Source organism: Mesoplodon bidens, assembly GCF_964165515.1.
Source record: "Mesoplodon bidens genome assembly, chromosome: 7".
Taxonomy (NCBI): domain Eukaryota; kingdom Metazoa; phylum Chordata; class Mammalia; order Artiodactyla; family Ziphiidae; genus Mesoplodon; species Mesoplodon bidens.
Window position 1 is genome coordinate 30,552,714 of NC_138164.1, and position 13,350 is coordinate 30,566,063.

Below are 13,350 nucleotides of genomic sequence, written 5' to 3' on the forward strand. Positions count from 1 at the left end.
AGTTGTGGCTCACAGGCTCTAGAGTGCAGGCTCAGTAGTTTTGGCGCATGGGCCTAGTTGCTCCGTGGCATGTGGGATCTTCCCGGACCAGGGCTCGAACCCAGGTCCCCTGCATTGGCAGGTGGATTCTTAACCACTGCACCACCAGGGAAGCCCTGTAAAGTACTTTTTTTCTTTTTTTGGTGGTACGCGGGCCTCTCACTGTTGTGGCCTCTCCCGTTGCCGAGCACAGGCTCTGGATGCGCAGGCTCAGCGGCCATGGCTCACGGGACTAGCTGCTCCATGGCATGTGGGATCTTCCCGGACCAGGGCACGAACCCGTGTCCCCTGCATCGGTAGGCGGACTCTCAACCACTGAGCCACCAGGGAAGCCCTAAAGTACTTTTTTGATGGATGGATTTTTGCAAATGGTTTCTTGTACATCTGAAATAATTATGCCATTATATACAAATAATTTAGTTATGTATATTGAAAGAGAAGAATGACTAAAGAATCAAACATTAAATTCTGATATGTCAAAATATTCAAAATCGAGTAAGAGACTTTTTTTCCTATTGTCCCCAGAAACAGTCTTTATACTTATATTAGGTGAGGAGATAGAGTTAATTTGATTAAAAACAATTACATAAAATTTAGTTGCTAAAAAGGCATTCCTAGTACTTTGACTATGCTAAACCGATCTTTGTTCAAATGCTAGGTTATTTTTTCTTTAAATTTTTTCTTTCTTCTTTTTAAACCAAAAGTGAATTTCATTCTTGGAGCATCTCAGGAAAAGGAAGAGATGTTTATTTAGTTACTGAGGCACGAAAAAGTTTAGTAATTTGATCAGCTCTTGCCTTTTTGGGTTTTGGCTTTTGTCCATATAATAGCAAGGGTCTGGGCAAAAGAAAAAAAATTCAGGCAGAATCTTTTACATGAAGCATTTAAGATATGTGGAAACATCTAATGGAAAAAAGAACCCTCCAAAAAAACTGACTTGAGGTTTTTACTCTTCTTTTTTTTGTTGTTGCGGTATGCGGGCTTCTCACTGTTGTGGCCTCTCCCGTTGCAGAGCACAGGCTCCGGATGCGCAGGCTCAGCGGCTATGGCTCACGGGCCCATCCGCTCCGCGGCATGTGGGATCTTCCTGGACCGGGGCACGAACCCGTGTCCCCTGCATCGGCAGGCGGACTCTCAACCACTGCGCCACCAGGGAAGCCCGAGGTTTTTACTCTTTATCTTCATAATTTTACATCTCAAACTTATAGCTTTAGTTCTGTATTGCTTTGTGTTTTAGCACCCTGCCTTTTATTAATATATTATTTAAACATTTTAATTTTGAAATTAACAGTGTATATAAAACATATATGCATATTTTAATTAGAAATAATAAAGCTAATGTCTTGTGTAACCACCTAGGCTAAGACATTGGAACATTATCACCACTTCGGAGTCATCCTGGAGCTCCCTACCTCAACACTGCCCTGTGGATTGTACTCCCTTTCCTTCTCCACAGAGGTAACGCTCTAAACTGACTTTGTGTCTTTATAGGTTTAATACATATGTGTATATTCCCCAAACAACATTGTTTAGTTTTGCATGTTTCTGATTTTCCATAAATTGTATTGTACTGTCTTTATTCTCCTGTGATTTGTCTTATTTTGCTCAAAATTATATGTTATTTGGATTCATCCATGATGTTGTGTGTAGCTGTAGTTTATTCATTTTCCTTGCTGATTAGTATTCCAGCACATGAATATACTGCATTTACATATTTTTAATTTTTGGATTTTGTAACAATGATGATCTCTATATACTTATACATGTCTCCTGATACACATGTGCAGGGTTTTCTCTAGGTATGCATCTAGAAGTAAAATTGCTGGATTGTAGGGTATGTTCATGTTCAACTTATTAGGTGGTGGCAAAAAATTTCCTAAAAGATGGCCTCAGTTTACATTCCCACCAGCATTATAAGAGAGCTCTAATAGCTGTACGTCTTTGCCAACCCTTAGCATTGCCAGGTTTTTAAAGTCATGTCTTGGGACTTCTTCCCTAGCAGTCCAGTGGTTAAGACTCCATGCTTCCACTGCAGGAGACACGGGTTCAATCCCTGGTTGGAGAACTAAGATCCCACATACCACGTGGTGACCAAAAAAAAAAAAAGTCATGTATTTCTGATGTGTATATAACTATATCACATTGTTTTATTTTGCATTACTAATAATGTTGAATATCTATCAATGTTTATTGTCATTTTCATGTCCTTTTTTGTGAACTTCCTGTTCAAGTCTTCCCCCGCCCACCCACCCACATTTTTCTACTAAGTTGCCTTTTCCCTTATTGATTTGTAAGAGTTATTTTTTTAAAACATCTTTATTGGAGTATAATTGCTTTACAATGGTGTGTTAGTTTCTGCTTTATAACAAAGTGAATCAGTTATACATATACATATGTTCCCATATCTCCTCCCTCTTGCGTCTCCCTCCCACCCTCCCTATTCCACCCCTCTAGGTGGTCAAAAAGCACGGAGCTGATCTCCCTGTGCTATGCGGCTGCTTCCCACTAGCTATCTATTTTACATTTGGTAGTGTATATATGTCCATGCTACTCTCTCACTTTGTCACAGCTTACCCTTCCCCTCCTCATATCCTCAAGTCCATTCTCTAGTAGGTCTGTGTCTTTATTCCCGTCTTACCCCTAGGTTCTTCATGATCTTTTTTTTTTTTTCTTAGCTTCCATATATATGTGCTAGCACATGGTATTTGTTTTTCCTTCTGACTTACTTCACTCTGTATGACAGACTCTAGGTCCATCCACCTCACTACAAATAACTGCATTTCGTTTCTCTTTATGGCTGAGTAATATTCCATTGTATATATGTGCCACATCTTCTTTATCTATTCATGGGATGATGGACACTTAGGTTGATTCCATGTCCTGGCTATTGTAAATACAGCTGCAATGAACATTTTGGTACATGACTCTTTTTGAATTATGGCTTTCTAAGGGTATATGCCCAGTAGTGGGTTTGTTGGGTCATATGGTAGTTCTATTTGTAGATTTTAAGGAACCTCCATACTGTTCTCCATAGTGGCTGTATCAATTTACATTCCCACCAGCAGTGTAAGAGTGCTACCTTTTCTCCACACCCTCTCCAGCATTTATTGTTTCTAGATTTTTTGATGATGGCCATTCTGACTGGTGTGAGGTGACACCTTGGTGTAGTTTTGATTTGCATTTCTCTAATGATTAATGATGTTGAGCATTCTTTCATGTGTTTGTTGGCAATCTGCATATCTTCTTTGGAGAAATGTCTATTTAGGTCTTCTGCCCATTTTTGGATTGGGTTGTTTGTTTTTTTGTTATTGAGCTGCATGAGCTGCTTGTAAATTTTGGAGATTAATCCTTTGTCCGTTGCTTCATTTACAAATATTTTCTCACATTCTGAGGGTTGTCTTTTGGTCTTGTTTATGGTTTCCTTTGCTGTGAAAAAGCTTTTAAGTTTCATTAGGTTCCATTTATTCTTATTTCAATTTTTCTAGGAGATGGGTCAAAAAGGATCTTGCTGTGTTTTATGTCATAGTGTGTTCTGCCTATGTTTTCCTCTAAGAGTTTGATAGTTTCTGGCCTTACATTTACATCTTTAATCTATTTTGAGCTTATTTTTGTGTATGGTGTTCAGGAGTGTTCTAATCTCATACTTTTACATGTACCTGTCCAGTTTTCCCAGAACCACTTATTGAAGAGGCTGTCTTTTCTCCACTGTATATTTTTGCCTCCTTTATCAAAGATAAGGTGACCATATGTGTGTGGGTTTATCTCTGGGCTTTCTATCCTGTTTCATTGATCTATATTTCTGTTTTTGTGCCAGTACCATACTGCCTTGATTACTGTAGCTTTGTAGTATAGTCTGAAGTCAGGGAGCCTGATCCCTCAAGCTCCTTTTTTTTTTTTTTTTTGTAGTACACAGGCCTCTCACTGCTGTGGCCTCTCCTGTTACAGTGCACAGGCTCCAGACGCTCAGGCTCAGCGGCCATGGCTCAAGGGCCCAGCCACTGCACAGCATGTGGTATCTTCCCGGACCGGGGCATGAACCCTTGTCCCCTGCATTGGCAGGCGGACTCTCAACCACTGTGCCACCAGGGAAGCCCTCTCCCACTCCATTTTTTGTTCTCAAGATTGCTTTGGCTATTCAGGGTCTTTTGTGTTTCCATACAAATTGTGAAATTTTTGGTTCTAGTTCTATGAAAAATGCCAGTGGCAGTTTGATAGGGATTGCATTGAATCTGTAGATTGCTTTGGGTAGTAGAGTCATTTTCACAATGGTGATTCTTCCAATCCAAGAACATGGTATATCTCTCCATCTATTTGTAACATCTTTAATTTCTTTCATAAGTGTCTTATAATTTTCTGCATACAGGTCTTTTGTCTCCTTAGGTAGGTTTATTCTTAGATATTTTATTCTTTTTGTTGCAATGGTAAATGGGAGTGTTTTCTTAATCTCATTTTCAGATTTTTCATCATTAGTGTATAGGAATGCCAGAGATTTCTGTGCATTAATTTCCAAATTCATTGATTACTGTACCAAATTCATTGATTAGCTCTAGTAGTTTTCTGGTGGCATCCTTAGGATTCTCTATGTATAGTATCATGTCATCTGCAAAGAATGACAGCTTTACTTCTCCTTTTCCCATTTGGGTTCCTTTTATTTCTTCTTCTTCTCTGACTGCTGTGGCTAAAACTTCCAAAACTATATTTAATAAGAGTGGTGAGAGTGGGCAACCTTGTCTTGTTCCTGATCATAGTGGAAACGGTTTCAGTTTTTCACCATTGAGGATGATGTTGGTTGTGGGTGTGTCATATAAGGCCTTTATTATGTTGAGGAAAGTTCCCTCTATGCCTACTTTCTGCAGGGTTTTTATCATAAATGGGCGTTGAATTTTGTCACAAGCTTTCTCTGCATCTATTGAGAGGAGCATATGGTTTTTCTCCTTCAATTTGTTAATATAGTGTATCACATTGATTGATTTGCGTATATGGAAGAATCCTTGCATTCCTGGAATAAACTCCACTTGATCATGGTGTATGATCCTTTTAATGTGCTGTTGGATTCTGTGTGCTAGTGTTTGTTGAGGATTTTTGCATCTATGTTCATCAGTGATATTGGCCTGTAGTTTTCTTTCTTTGTGACATTGTTGTCTGGTTTTGGTATCAAGGTGATGGTGGCCTCGTAGAATGAGTTTAGGAGTGTTCCTCCCTCTGCTATATTTTGGAAGAGTTTGAGAAGGATAAGTGTTAGCTCTTCTCTAAATGTTTGATAGAATTTGCCTGTGAAGCCATCTGGTCCTGGGCTTTTGTTTTTTGGAAGATTTTTAATCACAGTCTTAATTTCGGTGCTTGTGATTGGTCTGTTCATATTTTCTATTTCTTCCTGGTTCAGTCTTGGCATGCTGTGCATTTCTAAGAATTTGTTCATTTCTTCCAGGTTATCCATTTTATTGGCATAGAGTTGCTTGTAGTAATCTCTCATGATCTTTTGTATTTCTGCAGTGTCAGTTGTTACTTCTCCTTTTTCATTTCTAACTCTATTGATTTGAGTCTTCTCCCTTTTTTTCTTGATGAGTCTGGCTAACGGTTTATCAATTTTGTTTATCTTCTTAAGGAACCAGCTTTTAGTTTTATTGATCTTTGCTATCGTTTCCTTCATTTCTTTTTCATTTATTTCTGATCTGATCTTTATGATTTCTTTCCTTCTGCTAACTTTGGCGTTTTTTTGTTCTTCTTTCTCTAATTGTTTTAGGTGCAAGGTTAGGTTGTTTATTTGAGATGTTTCCTGTTTCTTAAGGTAGGATTGTATTGCTATAAACTTCCCTCTTAGAACTGCTTTTGCAGCATCCCATAGCTTTTGGGTCGTCGTGTCTCCATTGTCATTTGTTTCTAGATTTTTTTTTCTTTTTTTTTTTTTTTTTTTTGTGGTACGAGGGCCTCTCAACTGTTGTGGCCTCTCCCATTGCAGAGCACAGGCTCCGGACTCGCAGGCTCAGTGGCCATGGCTCACAGGCCCAGCTGCTCTGCGGCATGTGGGATCTTCCCAGACCAGGGCATGAACGCGTGTCCCCTGCATTGGCATGCAGACTCTCAACCACTGCGCCACCAGGGAAGCCCTGTTTCTATGTATTTTTTGATTTCCTCTTTGATTTCTTCAGTGATCACTTGGTTATTAAGTAGTGTATTGTTTAGTTTCCATGTGTTTGTATTTTTTACAGATCTTTTCCTGTAGTTGATATCTAGTCTTATAGCGTTGTGGTCAGAAAAGATACTTGATACAATTTCAATTTTCTTAAATTTACCAAGGCTTGATTTGTGACCCAAGATATGATCTATCCTGGAGAATGTTCCATGAACACTTGAGAAAAATGTGTATTCTGTTGTTTTTGGATGGAATGTTCTATAAATATCAATTAAATCCATCTTGTTTAATGTATCATTTAAAGCTTGTGTTTCCTTATTTATTTCCATTTTGGATGATCTGTCCATTGGTGAAAGTGGGGTGTTAAAGTCCCCTATTATGAATGTGTTACTGTCGATTTCCCCTTTTATGGCTGTTAGTATTTGCCTTATGTATTGAGGTGCTCCTATGTTGGGTGCATAAAATATTTACAATTGTTATATCTTTTTCTTGGATCAATCCCTTGATCATTATGTAGTGTCCTTCTTTGTCTCTTGTAATAGTCTTTATTTTAAAGTGTATTTTGTCTCATATGAGAATTGCTACTCCAGCTTTCTTTTGATTTCCATTTGCATGGAATATCTTTTTCCATCCCCTTACTTTCTGTCTGTATGTGTCCCTAGGTCTGAAGTGGGTCTCTTGTAGACAGCATATATATGGGTGTTGTTTCTGTATCCATTCAGCCAGTCTGTGTGTTTTGGTGGGAGCATTTAATCCATTTACATTTAAGGTAATTATCAATATGTATGTTCCTATTCCCATTTTCTTAATTGTTTTTGGTTCGTTATTGTTGGTCTTTTCCTTCTGTTGTGTTTCTTGCCTAGAGAAGTTCCTTTAGCATTTGTTGTAAAGCTGGTTTGGTGGTGCTGAACCCTCTCAGCTTTTGCTTGTCTGTAAATGTTTTAATTTCTCCTTCAAATCTGAATGAGATCCTTGCTGGGTAGAGTAATCTTGATTGTAGGTTTTTCTGCTTTATCACTTTAAATATGTCCTGCCAGTCCCTTCTGGCTTGCAGAGTTTCTGCTGAAAGATCAGCTGTTAACCTTATGGGGATTCCATTGTGTGTTATTTGTTGTTTTTCCCTTGCTGCTTTAAATATGTTTTCTTTGTATTTAATTTTTGACAGTTTGATTAATATGTTTCTTGGCATGTTTCTCCTTGGGTTTATCCTGTATGGGAGTCTCTGTGCTTCCTGAACTTCATTAACTATTTCCTTTCCCATATTAGGGAAATTTTCAATTATAATCTCTTCAAATATTTTCTCAGTCTGTTTCTTTTTCTCTTCTTCTTCTGGGACCCCTATAATTCGAATGTTGGTGTATTTAATGTTGTCCCAGAGGTCTCTGAGACTCTCCTCAGTTCTTTTCATTCTTTTTTCTTTATTCTGCTCTTCAGTAGTTATTTCCACTGTTTTATCTTCCAGGTCACTTATCCTTTCTTCTCCTTCAGTTATTCTGCTTTTGATTTCTTCTAGAGTATTTTTAATTTCATTTATTCTGTTGTTCATCATTGCTTGTTTCCTCTTTAGTTCTTCTAGTTCCTTATTAAATGTTTCTTGCATTTTCTCTATTCTATTTCCAAGATTTTGGATCATCTTTACTATCATTATTCTGAATTCTTTTTCAGGCAGACTGCCTATTTCCTCTTCATTTGTTAGGTCTGGTGGTTTTTTTATCTTGGTCCTTCATCTACTCTGTGTTTTTCTATCTTCTCATTTTGCTTATCTTCCTGTGTTTGGGGTCTCCTTTTTGCAGGCGGCAGGTTAGTAGTTCCGGTTGTTTTTGGTGTCTGTCCCCAGTTGCTAAAGTTGGTCAGTGGGTTGTGTAGGCTTCCTGGTGGAGGGGAGTAGTGCCTGTTTTCTGGTGTATGAGGCTGGATCTTGTCTTTTTGGTGGGTAGGTCCACATCTGGTGGTGTGTTTTTGGGTGTCTGTGGCCTTATTATGATTTTAGGCAGCCTCTCTGCTAATGGGTGGGGTTGTGTTCCTGTCCTGCTAGTTGTTTGGCATAGGGTGTCCAGCACTGTAGCTTGCTGGTTGTTGAGTGAAGCTGGGTGCTGGTGTTGAGATGGAGATCTCTGGGAGATTTTCACCATGTGATATTACATGGAACTGGGAGGTCTCTTGTGGACCAGTGTCCTGAAGTTGGCTCTCCCACCTCAGAGGCACAGCAGTGACTGGAGCACCAATAGCCTTTCATCCACATGGCTCAGAATAAAAGGGAGAAAAAGTAGAAATAAAGAAAGAAGGAGGATAAAATAAAATAAAGTAAGCTAAAATAAAATAGTTATTAAAATAAAAAATAAGAAATTTTTTTTTTAAAAGTAAAAAACAATACAAACAAAAAAAATGGGCTTCCCTGTTGGCGTAGTGCTTTAGAGTCTGCCTGCCGATGCAGGGGCCACGGGTTCATGCCCCGGTCCGGGAAGATCCCACATGCCACAGAGTGGCTGGGCCCGTGAGCCATGGCCGCTGAGCCTGGGTGTCTGGAGCCTGTGCTCCGCAACGGGAGAGGCCTCAACAGTGAGAGGCCCATGTACCACCACCACCACCACAACAAAATAAAACAAACAAACAAAACAAACAAACAAACAAAACCCAGACGGACAGAACCCTAGGACAAATGGTGAAAGCCAAGCTATACAGAAGCATACACATATACACTCACAAAATGAGGAAAAGGGTAAAAAATAATATATCTTGCACTCAAAGTCCACCTCCTCAATTTGGGATGATTCGTTGTCTATTCAGTTGTTCAACCGATGCAGGTTACATCAAGTTGATTGTGGAGATTTAATCCACTGCCCCTGAGGCTGCTGGGAGAAATTTCCCTTTCTCTTCTTTGTTCGCACAGCTTCCGGGGTTCAGCTTTGGATGTGGCCGCGCCTCTGCGTGTAGGTCGCCTGAGGGCGTCTGTTCTTCTCTCGGACAGGACAGGGTTAAAGGAGCAGCTGAATCAGGGGCTCTGGCTCACTCAGGCCGGGGGCCGGGAGGGGTAGTGATGCAGGGCAAGCCTGCAGCGGCAGAGGCCGGCGTGACATTGCACTAGCCTGAAGTGCATCGTGCGTTCTCCTGGGGAAGTTGTCCCTGGATCACGGGACCCTGGCAGTGGTGGTCTGCACAGGCTCCTGGGCGGGGAGGTGTGGATAGTGACCTGTGCTCGCACACAGGCATCTTGGTGGCTGTAGCAGCAGCCTTAGCGTCTCACGCCTGTCTCTGGGGTCCGTGCTGTTAGCCATCGCTCGCGCCCGTCTCTGGAGCTCCTTTAAGCAGTGCTCTTAATCCCCTCTCCTCGCGCACCAGGAAACAAAGAGGGAAGAAAAAGTCTCTTGCCTCTTCGGCAGCTCCAGAGTTTTTCCCGGAGTCCCTCCCGGCTAGCTGTGGTGCACCGACCCTTTCAGGCTGTGTTCACGCAGCCAACCCCAGTCCTCTCCCTGTGATCCAACTGAAGCCCGAGCCTCATCAGCTCCCAGACCCTTCCCACCCCAGTGGGTGAGCAGACAAGCCTCTCGGGCTGGTGAGTGCCGTTCGGCACAGATCCTCTGTGCGGGAATCTCTCCGCTTTGCCCTCTGCACCCCTGTTACTGCGCTCTCCTCCGCGGCTCCGAAGCTTCCCCCCTCCGCCACCCTTAGTCTCCGCCCGCGAAGGGGCTTCCTAGTGTGTGGAAACCTTTCCTCCTTCACGGCTCCCTCCCACTGGAGCAGATCCCATCCCTATTCTTTTGTCTCTGTTTATTCTTTTTTCTTTTGCCCTACCCAGGTACGTGGGGAGTTTCTTGCCTTTTGGGGGGTCTGAGGTCTTCTGTCAGCGTTCAGTAGGTGTTCTGTAGGAGCTGTTCCACGTGTAGATGTATTTCTGATGTATCTGTGGGGAGGAAGATGATCTCTGTGTCTTACTCTTCCGCCATCTTCTCCCTTTCCCCCTGTAGGAGTTCTTTATATATTTTGGACAAGAGTCTTTTTCCTATGTATTATAAATATATTCTCTTATTTTGTGGCCTGTTTTCTCATTATTTTAATGATGTTTTGATATGAAGAAAAGTTTGTAATTTTAATATAGTGAAATTTATTATTTTTCTCCTCTATGGATTTTGATCCTTGTACTCTACTTAAGAAATCCTTCCTTACCCTGAGGCTAGAAAATACTTTCTTATAGTATCTCCTAAAAGCTTTATATATTTTCTTTCACATTTAATCTTTAATCACCTTGTAACTGACTTTTATGTATGTTATTTGGTAGGGGTTCAATTTAATTTCTTTCTATTTGGTATCCAACTGTTACAATATGAAGTCTCAAAATGACCCCAGAAGTTCTTCATAGTTACCTGGGACCCACGAACATGTTCTCACCTCATGTGAGAGAGGCTTTACCTAAACCCAATCAGTAGCTCCTTCTCCCAGCAAAAAAGGCTGCAATTTCTCACTTTGGAATCCCAATCACATATTTGTGAGACTGATTTATATTGTCCCACAGCTCTTAGATCCTCTGTTCTTGTATTTTCTCTCAACCTTTTTTTTTTTTCTCTTGGTGTTTCAGTTTGGAAAATTTCTCTCACCTATCCTCAAATTCATTGATTCTTTCCTCATCTCTGTTGAATCTGACAAGCCCATAGAATACATTATTCATTTCTGTTACAGTGTTCTTATTTCTCACATTTCTATTTGAGTCTTTTGTATGGTGAACTTCTGTATCTGTCCATGTTTGTAGACTCTTTCCCATGTTGTCCACGTTTTCCATAGTTATTTAAAATTACCTATCTGATAGTTCCAACATCTGGGTCATCTCCCTGTCTCAATCTGTTAATTGCTTTGTCCCTTGACAGAGTTTTTTTCCTTGCTTCTTTGTGTCTTGTAAGTTTTGATTGAATGTTGGACTTCTTGTTTAGAATAGTGGATACTGAGGTAAATAGTGTTTGTGCCTGGAAATGGGCATGTCTTTTCTGTTAGGCAACTGATGTGTGTATGTATGTGTATGTATGTGTGTGTGTATATATGTGTCTCTGTGTGTGTCTGTGTGTAGTTAATCAACTTAGGAATTGAGCTAGGTTTGGGTTTTATTGTTGCTGTGGTTACCTTCAGTATACCAATGGTTTCAAAATCCTCTAATGTTATTTTGTGCTCTGCAGGAGTCATGGAGGTTTTTTTCCTTCAATTTTCCTGTTTTACTTTCAGCTTTTGGCCTTCCTGTGTGTCTGCACAATACCACTAGATTCTCTCTATGCCCTTGCCTTTCTCCAGCTGATTTCTATTGCTTGTGTTTTGGTACTTGCTGGCCTTGTGGTCGGGGAGTTGGGGGATTTTTCTCTTGTCCTGGTCGAGGCTGTCTTAGGCATGTCCTCTCTGCCTTCTTAGTCATCCTGCTTCTCCTTCACATGGCAGTCAACTTTGCCTTGTATCTTTGGCAGGTTTTGCGCAAGACAATTTTGCATCCCTCCTCCTATAGCAGGATACCTCTAATAATCTGGGCCCATGCCTCTTTCTTGCCCCTTCTTCAGAAGTAGAAGCTTACTTCTTTTACCTTTCCCCTACCCGGAGTAAGTCTTCATTTGTGCCCTGGGGGCAATCAACGAAATTTGCTGCCTCTGTCCCAGTACTTTATGACCTTTATTCTGTAGGAGAGAAGGTTCTGAATGGGGCTTCATATCATTCCTAGAGTGGTGGCTGCTCCCCTTTTCCAAGCCTGCACCACTGAGAGAGGATTTCTCTGGTTTCCTGTTCTGCCCTCTCTTTTTCTCATGAACACACAGTGTAGGTTCATAAAGAAGAATCTGTGAGTGGTGTGAACAAGAAGAGTGTCTAGGCTCCTGGGGGTTTTATGTTCTCACAATAGTTCACATTTATCCTTGAGCAATTTTCTAAAAATGTATGCATAATTCCTAATATCAGCTGTATGGAACCTGGCATTTTTTTCTCCCATATTCAGCCACAGTTGAGCCAATTGTCATGTCATGTCTCTCCTTGGAAGTTCCTGTCTTTCCTTGGGTGTCAGCCTACTTGGTTGTGCTGGAACCTCAGCTCTCTAATGGGTTTAAGAAAACCTATACTTTTGTTGTTTCTCTGCTTTTTCTTATTCTTAGTGTGTGATTGCTATATTCCAATTTTCTACATTTTAGGCAGAAGTGAATATATACACATATACAGTAAATACACATTTATTTATATATATGCATTATATATTAATACTGTATATATGAAAATACACATATATTTTTACATTTACTATATACATTTGTATACACCATCTTATAGTATAGTATTTATATTTGTCCTTTTGTCCTATCTCTTCTATGATTATTTTTATCTCCCTTCTTGTGTTAATTTGGTTTGATTTGATTTTTTTCTTTTGCATGTCACTTTATTTCTCTAGGAGTCTGGCATTTGTATACTCTATTTCTGACTCTTTAGTTGTGATATTAGTAATTACCATAGACATGCTTCATTTATCAACATCTATATCTTTACTCAATTCCTTAATAATACAAGAATCCTAGCACACTTTAACACCACTTATGTTTTCCAACTTACGTATTATTTTTGATAGGTATTTAAATTCTGTTTTCTCTTTGAACCACATACTACTTTTAAATTACATTTATTGTTTTATACAATGTTCAAAGTTACCCTCTCAGACTGTCCATCTGAGATTACTTTTGGTTTGCTGAAATACATTCTTTAGAATTTTCTTTAGTAAGAGACTGCTGTTGACAAAACCTCTTAAAGAGTTACATCCTACAGAGACATACATGCAGAGAGGTGAAAAAAGCTTGCATGTCTTCTCCCCTCATCTGCTTAATACTGAAACTTAAGTTATGTAAGCTTCTTTTTTCTTTTTACCCCTCTCTCTGTTTCTCTGGCAGTGTAAGTCTGTATAAGACGTAGCTCTTGGGCTTCCCTGGTGGCGCAGTGGTTGAGAGTCCACCTGCCGATGCAGGGGACACGGGTTCGTGCCCCGGTCTGGGAAGATCCCACATGCCGCGGAGCAGCTGGGCCCGTGAGCCATGGCCACTGAGCCTGCGCGTCCGGAGCCTGTGCTCCGCAACGGGAGAGGCCACAACAGTGAGAGGCCCACATACCACAAAAAAAAAAAAAAAAAAAAAAGACGTAGCTCTTTGGGAGGCCCAACTTTAGGGTGGGAAAATCTT

General features: G+C 40.4%; 1 protein-coding gene across 1 annotated transcript in view; it reads right to left on the minus strand.

Annotated features, from left to right (window-relative positions):
- Positions 1 to 373: 373 nt before the first annotated feature.
- Positions 374 to 13,350, minus strand: part of CEP126 (centrosomal protein 126) — a gene marked incomplete at both ends in the record, with an annotated part of 112,556 nt that continues 99,579 nt past the window's right edge. Inside the window, 1 exon segment of the mRNA XM_081240665.1 lies at positions 374 to 423. Within this exon segment, the coding sequence (XP_081096791.1) occupies positions 374 to 423 (50 nt within the window).